Source organism: Drosophila nasuta, chromosome 2L (genome assembly GCF_023558535.2).
Source record: "Drosophila nasuta strain 15112-1781.00 chromosome 2L, ASM2355853v1, whole genome shotgun sequence".
Taxonomy (NCBI): Eukaryota; Metazoa; Arthropoda; class Insecta; order Diptera; family Drosophilidae; genus Drosophila; species Drosophila nasuta.
In genome coordinates this window covers 12098148-12115518 of record NC_083455.1, presented here as the reverse complement: position 1 = coordinate 12115518, position 17371 = coordinate 12098148, and the positions used below count along the sequence as shown (strand labels likewise).

At 38.4% G+C, this 17371-nt stretch overlaps 3 protein-coding genes across 9 annotated transcripts in view; 2 read left to right on the top strand and 1 right to left on the bottom strand.

Annotated features, from left to right (window-relative positions):
- Positions 1–59: 59 nt before the first annotated feature.
- Positions 60–5183, top strand: LOC132783522 (ras-related protein Rab-5A-like). 7 transcript variants are annotated; one of them, XM_060788729.1, is made up of 10 exons: positions 60–390; positions 662–782; positions 1257–1425; positions 1491–1581; positions 2739–2892; positions 3800–3934; positions 4002–4322; positions 4375–4495; positions 4547–4715; positions 4788–5183. In XM_060788729.1, the coding sequence occupies exons 1-5, from the start codon at positions 170–172 to the stop codon at positions 2746–2748; spliced, it is 612 nt and encodes a 203-aa protein (XP_060644712.1). In that variant the 5' UTR covers positions 60–169; the 3' UTR covers positions 2749–2892; positions 3800–3934; positions 4002–4322; positions 4375–4495; positions 4547–4715; positions 4788–5183. The 7 variants fall into 7 exon arrangements, with proteins under 7 accessions (XP_060644712.1, XP_060644716.1, XP_060644713.1 ...); XM_060788733.1 differs by having other exon boundaries at positions 1491–1598; positions 4788–5182; XM_060788732.1 differs by having other exon boundaries at positions 61–390; positions 1491–1598; positions 1676–2892; positions 4788–5181.
- Position 5184: 1 nt separating this feature from the next.
- LOC132783512 (protein eyes shut) overlaps positions 5185–17371 on the bottom strand; it is a 69902-nt gene continuing 57715 nt past the window's right edge. The window contains 9 exon segments of the mRNA XM_060788712.1: positions 5185–6439; positions 7457–7960; positions 9875–10117; positions 10182–10913; positions 10975–11138; positions 11519–12179; positions 12257–12549; positions 13918–14030; positions 14032–14191. Coding sequence (XP_060644695.1) covers positions 6252–6439; positions 7457–7960; positions 9875–10117; positions 10182–10913; positions 10975–11138; positions 11519–12179; positions 12257–12549; positions 13918–14030; positions 14032–14191 — 3058 coding nt within the window. The 3' untranslated portion in view covers positions 5185–6251.
- The window catches only part of LOC132783516 (MKRN2 opposite strand protein), a 71669-nt gene continuing 60977 nt past the window's right edge, over positions 6680–17371 (top strand). Inside the window, exon 1 of the mRNA XM_060788716.1 lies at positions 6680–7205. The gene's annotated coding sequence lies outside the window, so the exon portion shown is untranslated. The remainder of the gene's footprint in view (positions 7206–17371) is intronic.

The window sequence follows — 17371 nt, the reverse complement described above, 5'->3', positions numbered from 1 at the left end:
TCAAATCGTGAATTTTTTACACCGCTTTTAGCTATACATAGTTGAATTGTGATATATTTAGTTAGTTACTGAGAACAATGAAATCTGGAGCTGTTTCCTACGCGGTGGGTCAGTCCGAATTATACGCTTTAAGAGGAGAGAGCTTAGCTCCATTATAAGAAGGCAGGAGATGGGCAAATCGATGGAAATGCCTTGCGTGATGGATCACTACAAAGTTGTAATTTTAGGTGCTGCTGTAGTGGGCAAATCATCGCTGGTGCTGCGCTTTGTTAAGGGCAAGTTTCATGAGTACCAGGAGAGCACGATAGGTGCTGCCTTCTTCACACAAACCATTTGCATAAAGGATACGGTGGTCAAGTTCGAGATCTGGGATACAGCCGGTCAGGAGCGGTAAGTTTGCAATGAACTGATTAAATAGATGTTAACGTTAACGTTAATGTCAATGTAATGTTACTTTAGCTAATAATGTTAAATCAGCTGTTAATGTAATGTCAATATATGTAATATTCTGCTAATGATAACATGACTGTTACTTTAGCTGATAATAGTACTGTTAAAATTACTAAAAACTTAAATTGTACTGTAGTTTAATCTTTCTGATTGATCTTGATCTTGATCTTGATAAGGGTTATTTATTAACAAATATTTCTTTCGTTTACAGGTATCACAGCTTAGCTCCCATGTTTTATAGAGGTGCGCAGGCCGCCGTCGTTGTCTACGATATACAGAATCAGAACAGTTTTCAGTGTGCAAAAACTTGGGTCAAAGAACTACGTAATCAAGTGAGTGATGCATTCAATCAAGCCACTCTGCATTCTAGCCTTTTGTGCTTCAGTTCTCATTAAAAGTAGTTCAGCCCTGTGCTTTTTTTTACGCCCTTTCATGCATACGTATTTATTGAATTGAAACATATGTTACTCTCGTGCATTGAACTTATTTATCATTTCCGGCATTGTTCACGTCAAATTATGGCCAGTTCAAGGTTTGTCAAAAGTAAAAAATGCATTTCATAAATGATGGCTAAGAATAAATACATGAAATAGTAAGATAATAAAAATTACCATTTAAGTTTGCTTTTCTGTAATTTGTGATTTAATATTGTTGAGAAAATGTTATTATTTTATAGTAATCAAACTTTAGAAATAAAATAATAGAAATCAGGAAGAAGTTGCTCATATTCAAATTTTTTTCCTGCATACTTGTATTTATTTTTATGTCTTACAAATTGAAATTTGTGTTACGCGCTTATTTTTCAGGCCCCACCGAACATTATCATTGCGTTGGCTGGCAATAAGGCGGACTTGTCTAACATTCGCGTTGTTGAGTTTGACGAGGCGAAGCAATACGCAGAGGAGAACGGATTGTTGTTCATGGAGACGTCCGCGAAGACGGGCATGAATGTCAATGATATCTTCTTAGCAATTGGTAAGTGCTGCTATTAAATCAATAGATTATTGAATACTAAATGATTCAATTCTTGTCCATTACAGCCAAGAAACTACCGAAGAACGACAACAATCAGGGATCTGTTATAAAACTAAATGGAAATGAACCGACTCAAACGACGAAAAACTGTTGCAAGTAATGTCCCTTTGTAGGTGTGTGTGCGCGCCGCAGAAAATTGATTGGATCATAGAGAATTTTACATTTAAATTGGTTAATTTTGTCATTGCAGAAAATGAAATTTCCAACGAGAGATTTGAAAAGTTTATGGTGATAAGCAAATATTCTAAATAACGCATTAGAAATAATATGGTAAACAATAAATATGAAAGCGAACGTTCACGTCGTGTCGTAGAAAATTGAATTGTAAAGAAAACAAAACGAAACAAGTTAGAAAGCTACAGTCGAGTGTGCTCGACTGTGAGATACCCGCTACCCATTTTGAATAAAAGCAAAATATTGCGGTATTTTTCTCAAAATATACTGAAATACCAAAATACTAAAAATATACCAAATTATGTATTTGTTATATATCGATATAATACCGCATTCAAAATATACCATAGACCGCACAATATACTAGATTGTAGGCGTTTTCGCCTCATACAAAAGTGTTTCTTTAATAACTTACACAATTTTTATCTGATCCCAATCAAATTTTCAAGACTCATAAATACTATAGTTATTATTGTATACACCAGATCTAGCTTTGAAATTACGTTTGTTATTTGATTTTTTTTAATTTGTGGGGGCGGAAGGGGGCGTGGCAAAAATTTGAAACAAACTTGATCTGAGTGCAAACATAACAAATGCTGTCGAAAAATTATAGCTCTATCTCTTATAGTCTCTGAGATCCAGTGTTTCATACGGACGGACGGACAGACGGACATGGCTAGATTGTATCGGCTGTTGACGCTGATCAATAATATATATACTTTATAGGGTCGGAGATGCCTCCTTCTACCTGTTACATACATTTCCTGCCGGCACAAAGTTATAATACCCTTTTATCCTATGGGTAGCGAGTATAAAAATGAATCACAATTATATTGCATTCCTTCACTTCATATCAAATCGTAAATTTTTACACCGCTTTTAGCTATACTTAGTTTAATTGTGATATATTTAGTTAGTTACTGAGAACAATGAAGTCTGGAGCTCTTTCCTATGCGGTGGCTCAGTTCGAAATATACGCTTTAAGAGGAGAGAGCGTAGCTCCATTATAAGAGGGCAGGAGATGGGCAAATCGATGGAAGTGTCTTGGGTGATGGATCACTACAGAGTTGTTATTTTAGGTGCTGCTGAAGTGGGAAAATCATCGCTGATTGCAAATTACACGCAAGGCAAGGATCTGAGTTATAAGGAAACGACACTGATTTCCTCTTACCATCCAATTTATCCGGAGAAGACGATAAGATTAGATTGTTGGGAATTGGCTGGAAATGAGCGGTAAGTTGGTTTAAATAAAAATATGTTATTAATAGTTTATAATGTAAATACTTTAAATAGCTGGCATCAATTGGCGCCCTTTTATTATAAGGATGCTCAGGCAGCGCTCGTTGTGTACGATGTGCAGCATCCTCATAGTCTATGGACTGCCAAAGAGTGGATCAAGGAAATGCAAAATAAGGTTACTATTCTGTAAATATAACAGAAGCTTTCATACCACTTTTTATCATCTGTTATAGGTATCTCGTGATATTATCATAGCTATAATTGGCAATAAATCAGATCTATGGGATGAATCTTGCATCGATTCTATAGAGGTCCAAAATTATGCTTTCGAACATGGTTTTATATTCATTGAGACGTCTGTTAAAACGGGTCAAAATATAAATGAACTGTTTGCAACAATAAGTGTGTATAAGGAATATTGTTAATACTTACATAAATGTTTTATTTATATTATAATTTTCAACATTTTAGCACAAGAACTGAAGACTAGGAAAACTCCGATGTGTTACAAAGAAGTAGAAAAAGAAGAAGTATCAAAGCACAGATGTGGGTGCATCTAAATAGAGGAATTTTTAACTACACCGAACAAACATATTTGCTACGTGCAACGGAGGCTTTATTTATTACTATATTTGGATTCAACATCCGTATTATATTGCAAATAAAGATTTGCTATGAAACAAAGAAAGAAAGAATTGCACAATAACATTACGAAGAATAATCACTTAGTTTTAAGAATTGAGTCATCTTATAATTGCGAAATATTATATTAAGATTGATCCTGTGTTTTATTTTTATTTTTAGTTATAGTTATTATTGAAATCACACTGACAGGCTTATATAAATATACATATAGTACGTATGATATTGTATATCATAATAATCATTGGAATAATTTTAGCATTGCTTTCGATTTACGCTTCGGGTTTCCTTGACACTGCGCGTTACTATGTTGATTGCACTTAAAGTAATCGTTTATGAATCCGTTCTTCGTATTTATGAGAATCTAATTAAAGAACATAATACAAATCGACTGGTGAGTATATAATAATATATAAAAAATTGAATCACACGCCGCAAGCAATAAAAAATAAATATTTTAGAACTATATATACAATTCCCGAGTACTGGAATTGCACTCATCTAATTACATGCTCAGTTTATGGTATAAGCTCGTAGAGTACGTATCAAAAAACAATTATGGGACGGTCCTCCACTATCAATAAGGTCAGCAGATTCGATGTTATGTTGCTTGGTGATTCAGGTGTGGGCAAAACATCATTACTCATGCGGATTATGGACGAAAAAACTATAGAGTTAAAGAAAACATCAAATACCACTGGACCTGAGCAAATGATAAAGACGATTGTATTGCCTGATGCCTATATAAGACTTAACATTTGCGATACTCCTGGACCTGAACGGTAGATATATCACTTTATTAGACAGCATACGTTCTAAATGTTTTTTACGTAGTTTTATTCACCTGCTGCGAACATATTACAAAAATTGTCAAGGTGCACTACTCGTGTACGATATACAGAATCGAAAGAGCTTTGAAAGGGTTCAGGATTGGGTGTTTACCCTCAGAGAGGAGGTGAGTAACTCCAGCATGGGAAAAATATGACTTTCAATTATTTTCCAACAGATTTCATCAGAATTCGTAATCGTTTTGGCTGGCAACAAAATGGATATGGAAAACAATCGGCATGTGTCGAAAGAAGAAGCTATACAATTTGCAACTGCGCATAACTGTTTATTTTTGGAGACATCTGCAATGAGTAAGGAAAATGTGTCATATACTTTCAAAGCGCTTGGTGAGTCGAATTGAATTACATACATATATACCTAATATTATTATAATTATAATTAATCATATTTACTTATAGTCTTGGCACTACATAATCAGCAAGAAGAACGCAATAAGGTTGCAAAAAACCAAGTATACAGCAATGAAGTTGACCCCGATCCTGAGGGGAGGCAGAATGAGCAAAGACGATATTTTTTTCATTGCTCCATCTGTTAAACAATTCTTTATGCGATCCGGCAACGCCATGTCGCGAATGCTTTTTAAGTTGGCTGCACTTACGGTCGGCATAAATAAGTATAGCTTACCGTTAGCAAATAGTAAAGCCTTGAAATTATTGCTTTTATTAACTCATTCTAGTTTTTATTTTGAAATCATAACTTGAAATAAATAGTACATACTTATTATATGTAGTTCTCGATTACATTTTACATTTTAATTTTCAATTTTTCTTTTACTTTACTCTCGCATTTTAATTGTATAATAAAGTATTGTATATGTGTATATATATATATATTTTTATGATTTACTTTCTTGATTTACTACTTGTCTCATTTTATAAGAATAATATTTGTTGTATTGTATAAATTTCATGAAGAGTCAAAGTTTTTGAGTAGTTTCTTTTTTCTTGTTTGTTTTTGAAGAAAACAATAAATCATAGCGAGAGTATTATACTAACTTACTACAAGGCAACTAAACGGCTTCAATTTGAGTAGCGTTTTGCTCATTTAACATATCAAAAAAAAACAGGAAAAACATTAAACCTAATAAATTTCAGTTTATTCTAAAAATTAAACAAAGTGGCAGAAAATTGTTTTAAGGGCAGTTTTAAAGTTGATAAAGAACACATATAGAATTTAGATTATAGATGTGAATGAGAGTAGAATAACAAAAATAGTTTAACAAAACAAAATATGCACGTATGTATGTATGTCTGTTAAAAAGTGTTGATTTAAAGGAAAGTATTTCTTCATATTTTGTCATATGCATTTTATGTTTATCATTATTCCACATTAAATATCACTTACGTAAGAGAAGTATCTGTTTTTTTTTTTGCTTTGGTTTTTGCTAGATTTAGCTCCTAAACTACAATTTTGTTCAAGTGTTTCTTAGTTCTGCTCAATTTATTGATAAACCACAATTTTTCTTTTTATTATAATATCATTTCTGATCCATGATTTTATGCCTCTTTTTAATCTAAACTTTTTGTTTTTTTTTCTCCTTTTTTGTCAGTTATTTCTATAAAATTTACAAAATTACGTTCCATTTCGTTATGCTTCAAATAGCTTGTCTCCATCTGTATACATTGAATTTCATTTTTCTTTTTTATTTTTTGGATTGGGGCCTTTGTGATATATAAACTCCCTTAACATTTAGCTTAAGTACTATATTTATCGGGGTTTTCTTTTGTTTCCAGTTTTTCTTGACATTTCATCCACAATGAGTTAATTTGCAATTCACATAAATATACGAATAATTCTATAATAGGTTATACAATCTTTATATTTTTATTTTCGTCTATTTCTTGTTTGATTCCTTCTTTGATTTATACAACAATCGGCTCATCACCATGCAAATCACAAGAGCCAATATTCTCGCCCTGGTACGCCGAGAAATCGCTAATAACAGCTCTCGGCTCTGCACCGAATTGTATGTCTTGAAGGCAGCCCTTAAATGGTTCAAAGAAGCGGCCTTGCGTCCGTTTGCTCACCGATTCCTGTTTGGGGAAGCCACCTGCAAAACGAGTATTTCAAATTTCAGTTACAGTACATGTGCAGTATTGCCACATGGGCAGAAAACTAAGCTCACGAGAGTTAACAGAGCTACGTTAACACAGCAGCTATTAACGAATGGAAGCTTATGTTAGCTAACATAGTGCGATCGATCATATGAGCCCTCTTAGCAGTGTCATTTGAGTACCACAGTCTGCTTAACAGTCGATACTTATGTGTGGATGTCGATAAACTAATGTTTGCAGTCGCTGTGCATCTCTAATTAACTCTGGTTTAGTATTTTGTTTAAGCTTCTTTAGACGCGGCGCGTTCGCTTTTGCATGTATTTCGTGTTTATTTGCGAACAGAAAGTTACATTATAATGTTGATGGCGACATGTACAACGTACATCTGCATATTACTTTGTTAATGGAAACATTGTAATTTGAATAACGCAAACAGAAACGCTGAAGACTACAGAAACCAAAAACCATTCACGTTTCTACTCGCGCACTTTAATTCATCTCATGTGCAGTGTGTTGTATATGAGTGTATGTGTGTGTGTGTGTCGTACGGTGTTCGCATCTCTCTTGCTTTCGCTTATTGGCTGTGTGGTCTTGCTGTTTCTGTTGCGCACACGTTCGCTTTTGCCGGCAGTTTCGTTATACGTTGAATTGACTTCGGGTTTGGTGAAGCGCAAATCGCACAAATGCAGTGGGAGAATTGAAAGTCACACAGAGGCAATAATAATAATAGCAAAACCAGCAGTATTAATTAATTACAAGTCGGTAAGTCTGCACTATTGCATTATCAATTTTTATGAAGCAAACACACGCAGTGTCGAAAAATTAAAGATGGTGCACCATTTGAGCGCCATGTTAAGCTTGCACTTTTCAACGGTATTATAGTGAGGTATGACGTCACATCGCAACCTTTCACTCTCTCTCTATCATTTATTAGTAATTACGTTAGCGAAAGACGCTCTGTTAATTCTGTGACGTCACAATATGCTGCGCGCGAAATGTTTGCATTTACTTACCTAAATAGAAAATATCCTCGTAGCTAATCGTTGGCTCTTTACCCGCTCTTCGCTGCAATGCTGTTGTCGTTGGTGTTGTTGTTGTCGCTCGCCGCATAAGCTCCGGCAAACGTTCGGTGAAAATGACCTCGCCATCCAGCTGCAGTTCCAAACGTGTACGATCCAAAAGCACACTTGTACCGTGCCAAGCGCCATCGGCAATAAAGCCACTCGCTGGGGCCTGAACTGTATCGTTATTGCTGCCCAACAGATTGCTGGCGAGCTTAAGATGCCCATTCTCTAGGCCGAGACCCAAGAATTTCAATTGATTGTGCTCACTCCAGAGCAATAGACCGTCCGGTTCGATGGTGGAGAAGTTTAGCGAGATTTGTATGGCTTCGCGTGGTCGGGTAGCGGAATAGAGCACCGAAGGGCCGCGTCTTTTGTCTTTCATGGGGATGCGAGGGGGTGGCAAGATCAGGTAACTGTTGCCACGGAAGCTTGGCGTTGTCGGCTTGCTTAAAGCTTTACAGAGAGAGACAGAAAGAGAGATTGAGTGAATGAAGAGCGGGAAGTTAATGCATAAAGTATATATTGCATGCAAGTGTATAATTAAATTACAGCATCACCACCTAGTAATGCAACGAGCTTCATAATCATATTTTTATGAACATCATTATCATATCATTATGCTATTTGTTGAGTCCCTGATCTCGTTTGCCTCCTCTTCTGCTACTTTGGCTGCCTGTCTAATCGCTTATCGCAACATCTCTTTTTTTTGCTTCTTTCACTTGATTCTTATGTTTCTTGCTTGTATTCGTTTCGTTTGGGTTTTGTTGTTGTTGTTTTGTTACCACTTTAGCTAGACACTCCAACTTGATTGCACTTGTTGTTTCGTGTTTTCACCAGCTTGTTTATTGCTTATTGTTGTTGTTACTGTTGCTGTTGTTGTTATTAGTGGCATGTTAATTCAGTTTGTTAATAAGTGAAAGGCACTCAACAGCTGATTGTGATGCCAGATCAGGAGGCAATTGTTGTATAATAACACAAACAATAACTAAAAACATAAACCTCTTTTATAGCCCTAAACTTCTAAGCTAATAGTTATTCTTTAGAATTACCTCATACATATTCCATCTTTTTGAAACTAGAATCTTAATGAAAACAGTATGGCTATAAATGCTGATAAGATAAAAAGTTCACTGAAGAAGTGTCTGCGAATTGGATAACGATTCTAAACCGAAGAAACGGGAGCATCGATAAGATATGCAAAACGATAGATAGTTAAAAAAGAGTTTTAAAAACTAATGTTAAGAAGTGTATTTAAAAAAAAGCAAACATAATCCAACAAACTATATATTAATATTCTCCGTCAACCTTCTGAAGAATGTATGTGTTAATATGAAATGAATTTGCAATCTATATTGCATCTTTATATAATCTCATTATTTTTCGTTTCGTAATTTTTATGACTTAACTTTATATAACATTTCATTCCAAATAAAGCTGTAATTGAAGTTTATTGCCTTTGTTGAAACCACAAAGTTCTATTGTGTTTATACTATGCCTTTAGCTGACTATGAAATTGGGTTTTCAATTTTTTTCATTATCTCAGCACGTTCAACTCTCTGAGTCAGAGTATGCCAATTTTTCTGTATCCGATTTTATTTTTTTTTACTACCTATTTTAGTTCACTAATTTTACTGCGATTTTGTTAGGGTTTTTTTTTTGCGAATACACAACTTCCTGACCCCGCTGCGCAACGAACCGTAAGATTCATGGTGCTATTAATGGCTTTGTGTGGAGCCTCTCTTCCCGTTGTCTCCCCCCTCTCGCTACCGATCTCTAATTATAATAATAATATTGTTGTGTTGGATTTGATTTTTTGTCGTTTGCTTTTAACATTCGAAATTGAAAACTTGTTTAGATGATGAACAAAAAAAAAAAAACAAATTAAATAAAAAGGAAAGAGAGAAGGAGGTACAAAAAACAGTTTTAGGTAAAGGCAATTTCTGTACAAAATAATATCAAAGATCTGACGTTTTAAGATCTACTTGGGTAGCTTCTGTATAAACAACAATATAACTTTTACTTTGCGTGCTGACACATTGAACTTGTTTTCAACTTGGTTGTTTTTGTAGATTTATGAAACTCGTTTTTGAAGATTTTTCAAGTGAAATGATTTATGTCTTTTATTGTAGTTGTTTTTCAGTTAGTGTGCAGCTACTGTAGTTGTTGTTACGGATATTAACTCGGTAACTAAGCATCTGGCGCTTGACTAATTCGATGACGAATTGCTGCCACTTTCCTCCTCCACCCCTTCCCAACTTACAGGAAATGACAACTCGCAACACGAGCGGGCAATTAAAAATAAAAGCTCATCCAAACACACACACATACTCACACTTTCAATTAAAAGACGAAGGTCGTTGTACTTACCAATCTCACAGTAGAATCCGCCCCAGCCATTGGGACATGAGCAGCGTCCACTGCGCAAACAGCGTCCATTGTTCTTGCAGGGTATCAGCTTACAGGTCTCCGAGTATTCACAACGATCGCCCTTGGCATAATCCGGACAGATGCAGTGCGGCTGCAACTTCTCATCTAGCCAGCAATGACCGCCCGATTCACATGAGTCGCCACCGCAAGCGGTGCCATCGCAATCGCGAATATTGCGAGATTCTGCTCAGAGAAGAGAAAGGGTTATTAAAGATACTCCGTAGTAGAAGTTTCACTCTCAACGTACCCACAATATTCGTTTCATTCAGCACAATGCGAGTGCCGCTCACAACCAGGCCCCGCACACAGCCTCGGAATGGGATCGGAAAACCGGAGATGGCATTGTGCGGCAGTTTGGACACATCCTTTAAGCCGCCAATGTAGAGCAATGAATCCGGTTCGACCAGCACTTCTGCTGAGGGAGCCAAAGCGGACGAGGCACTGCCCTCCACCCACAAGGTGAGCCAGCGTCCCCGTTGAGCCATCTTGATCTTGTGCCATTCACCAATGGCCAACATGCGTACGCTGCGCACCACAGTCACATGATTGCTGGGACCCGAGATGCGGAATTCGACGACGCCGCCTTGAAGCGACAGCGACACAAAGCCAATCTTCTTGTCTTGATTGTTGTTCAGTGTGCCAAAGTAGAGCAACAGTCCACGCTCAGAGAGCGGTCGCAGTTGGAACTCGATGAAGAAGAATTGCACGCGATGATGCTCCTCGAAGGTCTTGGAGCCCATCAACGGTACTGGAGAGAAGCTGCGCTGTTTCTCCACCTCGTTGAGCAGTTTCATCACAAAGTGTGTGCTTGGCGTCGAAATGGGTTTGGGTGGCATCAGTTTCTTCGTAAAGTTGCGATAGCTAACCATTTGGGAGCGCTTGGAACCCATTTTGTCGCCACCATCATAGAGATATGGCCAACGCACGGCCAAATACGAGCGACGACCAGTCAGTGAGACATCGCTCAGCGAACGTATTTCTACGAAGAGAAGGTATTATTCATATATTCATTAGAGTTTAGCGTTGAGATTGGGTATTACCTTCCTCACAATTCTTGCCGGTGCGTCCCACAGGACAGTCGCATTCGTAGCCATTGACTAGGGGCACACAGGTTGCCTCCTCATAGCATTTGTTGTTGAACGAGTCACAGGGATTCGAAGGTTGTGCACACAGAGGACCATACCAGCCTTCCTGGCAAATGCAGCTGTTAAAGGAAGTGGGAAAATATTAGATTGAAAGTTAAGTTAAAAGACTGGAAGTAACTATTTCTAAACTGCGTTTGTAATTTAATTTGAGGGGCGGGGAATGTGAAATTTTTTACTTCAAAATCATAAATATTTTTAGATTGCATTGAATACTCTTTGCTAAGAATTTTTTAATGTTAGCAAAATCATTGCAGTAGAAGTTTTCTTGTGGTAATTTTACTACTTTTTATTGGAGTTTTTCAATGTGAGCAGTGGAACTCTTTTCGTTGCTTAGAGCCTAATTTAAATTTATTTATTCTCTACTCTGGAGATTACGGTTATCTTAAAAGCATTTTCCTAGACTGCACCACAATCTCTATTATCATCTTGCTATACTCACGTGAAGGTTGCACCATGCTGCAAGCAGGCGCCATCGTGCTGGCAGGCATGTCGATGGCACTCCCTTGTGCCACATTGTCCCACACCGCGGCCACGAACGCCGCGAGTCTCCTGCAGCGGCACCGTTACCTGTCCGGCCTTGAGATTCACATCGTAGATACAACCCTGGAAGCCTGAGTGCAGCGGCAGATCATGCGGCAGTGTGTTGAAGTTGGCAATCTCATGGCCACCCAAATAGAGGATGGGTAGCACATCCATGCGACTGACGCTGCCCGGCGAGCGACCCGTAATATTGAACTTGCCATCCACCGAGAGCCAGGCCTGACGTCCAATGCGACCGACTTTGATTTCGTAGGGAACGCGAGGTGCATCCAGCCGGAAGTCGATGGGTTTCTGGGTGAAAATGCGACGCGGTCCAGCACCCAGATTCCATGTGAGCATAATGTAACCCTGTATGAAGCTGACGGCAAGATGATCGCTCTTCTCGTCATGATAGCCCGACTGACCGAGGAAGGCAAGCAACGAGATTTGTGACATGGTCTGTGGCAGAATTTTGAAGCTCAACTCCAGCGAATATTCCAATGGCACGGGCACAGTGTAGGCCACAAACGATGACAGTCCATTTACGCTGCCCGAGAACGAAGGCAGCGCCACCTCGAGATCTGCAAAGTGGGGAAAAATCGCAGCAATTGCAGCCGGGTCACAAAATTGCCCAAATTGCAATGATGGATTAACTCACTGTGTTCGCAGTAATGTCCGTGCTTGCCCAGCGGACAGAGGCAGAGGTAACCGCTGCCCGGGAATTGCACACAGGTGCCACCGTATTGACATGGATTGTCCTCGCAAACGGATATCTCGCAGGTGGGGCCCATGTAGCCGGTGGGGCATTTGCATTTCCATTTCTCGGCCTTGTCACCGTTCTCGTCCAGCTCATTTGATTCGATCTTAATGCAAGCGGCGCCATTGCGGCAGGGACTCGACAGACAGGCCAATGAGCCGCATTCCGTAATGCCAAAGCCATCCAGCGCATCGCTATCGCAACGAGAAAGGGACAGAATGGAGAGAAGTGAGAGAGAGGAATGTTAGGTTGAACATCAGGCTAGTGTTAGTGTCATCTCTAATTTCATGACCTCGCTAATTCGCATGTCAATATTGGGGAGACATTTCGCCCACAGCTGTTGTCGTATCATTTTCCCAATACACACACCCGCACACACATTTGCCGCCACTTGCGTTCCACTCGTTGTCAGCCTCCATCTGCCTGGATTTCCCCACTTCTGATGGTGTTTGTGAGCTTCCTTTAATGCGCTGACGAATGGTTTCCGCCCCTTGTCGCCTAGTAGCACTTACTTTCTTTTTTTCCTTTTTGCTTCTGCTTTTGCTTTTCAAACGCTTTCACTTGTTAAATTGGTTAAACTCGTAATGTCCTTGTAAGATTGACATTTTCTTTGCCATATTTTCTCTTTATCAAAGAGTTTATTCAGACAACGTTGCTATAGTTTTATTTGGGGTTTGTTAATGCCTTCGTAATGCGGTTAAACTGCTTAAAGTCTTAAGAAAGCTATCGAAAATTTACCGCTTGTTTGCTTTAAGAGGCTAATATATATTTGAAGGGTGTCAATACTTAATCATAATTAATTCCTAATTATGTGTATTGATTAACAATTTGACAAGATGCTGTTTTTCTTCTTCGAGTTTTGGCTTTTATGGCATACTGCCATTTATTAAAAGGTGCTTAGGTAATATAAAGTATGTTCTCGAAAAATATATATTTGTAGATTTTCTATTATAATTATATTAGGCTTTACAAATAACGTTTAATGTTAACGCTGTTTCAGCGTTAAACTCTGCTAAAATAGTTTTGCTAGAAACCTTGAAAATTCACAATTAATGATTAACAAAATCTTTACCTCCCACAAGGCTGTCGATTACTTTTAATTGGCCTTTTAAGGGTGTTTTATGTTCGTTATAGATTGAGGCATTATTTTATGTTTTACCTTCAAAAACATTTACCCAATTTGCACAGCTTTGGCAGCTTACATTTACTTCTTAATTTTTTCCCAACTTTTTCGCGACCCATGTTCTCAGTTCTTAGTTTTCTCAGTTTTCGGCTCACTGGCTTACTGTCCATTGATGGCTGAGTTTACTGCACCACCTGCAACTTTTTGGAGCATTCGACACGTTTTTAGCCCCAAGGCACACGCGCAACGTTGCGCAGCGCAGCATGTGGCATAAACATTTAAGCGTTGATGGTGGCAGTGGCAGCAGCAGCAGCTGCGTCATAACTACGCGTGCTGTTCATTAGGCCTGGTCCAGAAACCAGATCCAACTATTTGTAGTTGCCCGAGGGCTCCTCTCTCCAGTCTGTGGCAGTGGCAGAAGAAATGAAAGAGCACTTACCCAAATATTTCGCGCGCTTGTCCATTGATGCGGAGAGTGTGGAGGCAGCCGGTGAAACCAGTGCCGCTTTGGGCTGGCGGCAGTTCGATAATGAGGCCAATTGGCGCCTGGGGGGGCGCCGCCCAAATGCAGCCAAGTGTTCAATATGACCTCGGGCGTGTGCAGGCGCGGTGGCAACAGCTTTAGCCATGTTGGTTGATCCCCGGACATGGCCAACGTGTCGTTGACGAGCAGCGAGGCATTGCAGTGCGTGTAATTGCGGCTGAAGTCCAATCTGAAAGCACACAAGCAGAGCACAGAGTTCTGAGGATGAGCAGCGATAAAAGTTTCATCTCCCATCCCGCCCAATCGCATCAACAACAACAACAACAACAACAACACGCTTCAGGGTGTCCTGTTGGTTGTGTAGTTCACATATAAAATATTTAATATGCCGCACACTGCGGGCAACTTTTACTCTTCCCTTTCAATATAAAACAACAAGAGCAGACAAAAACAAAAATGGGAAAAGAAACCGAAGAGCAAAAGTAAAAATAAAAGCACAGAAAAAAGTTATATTCAACATGCCGAAGCGTGCAAATATTTATGACGCCCGCACAAAGATGCCTCATAAACCCCCGCATTGGGGCAGATTTTTTCCCTTCAACTGACCTTTTATGCGCCTTAACTCCACCGAGTCACAGTGGTGCTGAGTGGCTCAAAATGACAGAAAACTCGATATTTATATCAGTCAAAAATCTCTGAACTTGACAGTTTAATTTAGTTGTATTATAGCTACTCGGTTTTTACATTTATCTAAATATGTGTATTTAGATTTTGTACCTCTTTTTAAATGTAATTGTTCTGTCGAACCACTGTCACATTCTGAACCACCAATTGGTTGTAATGTCAATCGAGTGTCAAATTTGTTTTTGCCTGTCCCGGACACACAAAAACCGATTCGACATTTTTTCGAACCTTTTACATGGCGCACAAATTGTGATGATTTATTTTTTATTTTTGGAGAATTTTTTACCTGATTGTTTCATAGGGCAAATGTCACCTGCTTTTATTTGAATGCCTTTTGTTCAACGTTTTTGCGTTCAAATTGTTACGAATTTTATTTATGCGTCAGTTATTTTGTAGTTGTTGTTGGTATTGTTGTTGTTTCATATCCTGACCGATGCTGGAGCTGAGAATTCATGACCCCTTCCTTCTCTGTGCTCATTCATTATATTTGAATGCTGGTATTTAGTGCGAAATACGAGTGCCACTTGCGACACCAATAACACAAACAATTTTATTGTTACAACGCTTTTTGTGTTGCAAGATCATAGTATGAAAAACAAGGGCTGTCAGGTTTTTACCAAGCGACAAATATTGAGATATTCGTCAGGGAAAATGCAACAGCAAAAAGTGTGTTCAATATATTTCGAACGATAGTTTACACCGGAATGGATAATGAAGAGCTACGGTTGTAAGGGGAAAAAAAGATAATTTAAGGTTAAATTGTATAAATGAAAAATCATATTTTAACTTTAACAAATCCAAAAGAAGCAAGACATTTTTTTTTAATTGCATAATTAAGAGAATGATTTTCATTCCATTCCCTTTTTATAATTCCGATTAATTGTAATTGAATGTTGTGTTTTTTACTTTTTATTCCATTTTTATAATTCCAATTACAATCTTATTAAACGTGCCCTGTTCAAGACCCTTCTAAAGCCCAATGCCAATGAAATTTATCGCATAATTTGTAAACTACTCGATGATATTTATAGACCTTGAGATACTTTACAGATTTTGTTCTTTATGGTTCAATTAGCTACACTTGATTAAACAATAAATTAAATTTGCATTGTTGGTGCGCACAATTTAATTTCCCAGCGGAGGGAACAAACTTTGTTCTTCGTGGGGTTTCGTGGGTTCTTTTTTTGGCAATGAGCTTTTAAGATGGCGGCAAAGTTGTGGCAATTATTGCACTTAATTTGATTTGCATAATGTGAAATGGCAAATAATTAAGAGCAAGAGGCGCAACGCTTCGAGGGTAATTGTTATTGCTTTCTAATTACACGGAATTGTGCAAAATCCCTAAGTAAAATGTCAATTGTGTGGAGCATTAGGCTCATTAGACGTCGCCCCAAATCCTCGCCAGAAGGCAACAAAGCGACGCAAAAACCGTTCAAATTGTTGGCAGCACTTTCACCGCAGGACAATCATAATTGTGCGAGTGTGTGTGTTAGAATGTGTATGCGTGTGAGTGCGTGTGTTTGGGCTAAGAACTAGTTCAGTAAGTGCGTGTGTTCAATGCCAGTGTCGCGACTCAGCGACGAACCTAAATCGCCTTTGGGCGAATGAATGTGAAAGTCCTGCGAGCGAGTGGGATGCGTAGGTGTTGCACCCCCCCAACCCTCCTCCCCCCCGCGCTGTTGGCCCAAAACGCTTGTGCATGGCCATTAAGCACGCAAGGCAAATAAAAATAGGCAACAAACATAAATTTGTTGGTCGTAAATCCAGTGTTTTGGGAACATGCCTCCGAGCGGGGACCAAGTGCTAAAAAGTAAATTTGTGGTCGATTCGATAGTCATAAAAAAAACGAAAAAAAAACGAGAAAGAGATATCAAATGACCGACACTATTGCCAACTCGCTTTCACACATCCATTCTCGCTCTGTCTCTCTGTCTCATTTGGTTCAATTATTTATATGGGACAAGTCTGTTTTGGTCTGGCTTTTGAGGCCAACAGACTAACAAGCTTGATATATTTATTCCTTAATGTCCTGTTTATGCTATTCGTCGTCGTCCTAAGCTGTCCTTTCGCGTTTAGGGAATTTCATTTGCTGTTGCTTGTTGATTTTATAAAATGATTATTTGGTAATTTTCCATCAAATTGATGTGTGTCCTAAGTAATTGCACTCGACAGAATTGTAAACTTGGCAATTGCTGCATAAACGATATGATCACGTGTCCAACCAAATAGCTCTCTCTAGTCTCTCAATCGACCTCAGCTTGCCGCATTCATGTTGCTTGTTGGTTTTGTGGCTGAACTCGATGATAATGAGTGGTCAGTCGGTTATGCAGTCAGCATAGCATGAGTTGCACTCACTAATGAGAAAGTTTCATATCAGAGTGCCATGCGAGGAATTTGGTTTTGAGGTGTAGATATTAGTTGCAATTAATTTAATACATGTTGCAATTGCATTTCATTCGATTCAGATCCACAAACATTGGACTCAACTTGAATATTAATTATATATATATATTGCTCTTCAAAGCAAAGCTTTAAATTATCTTTGCTTAAATAGGAATTGGGGACAATTAAAGAACAGAACAGTACTATACAGTACTGACAGTATTCAAAAGAATTCGAAACCGTCTTTAATAACATCTTAAAATGACGATCGAAATATCTAAAGACAAAAGTGTATAAGTGGCTTTAGCGATGCTGCCACTTATGCATACTTCCGCATCCTTTA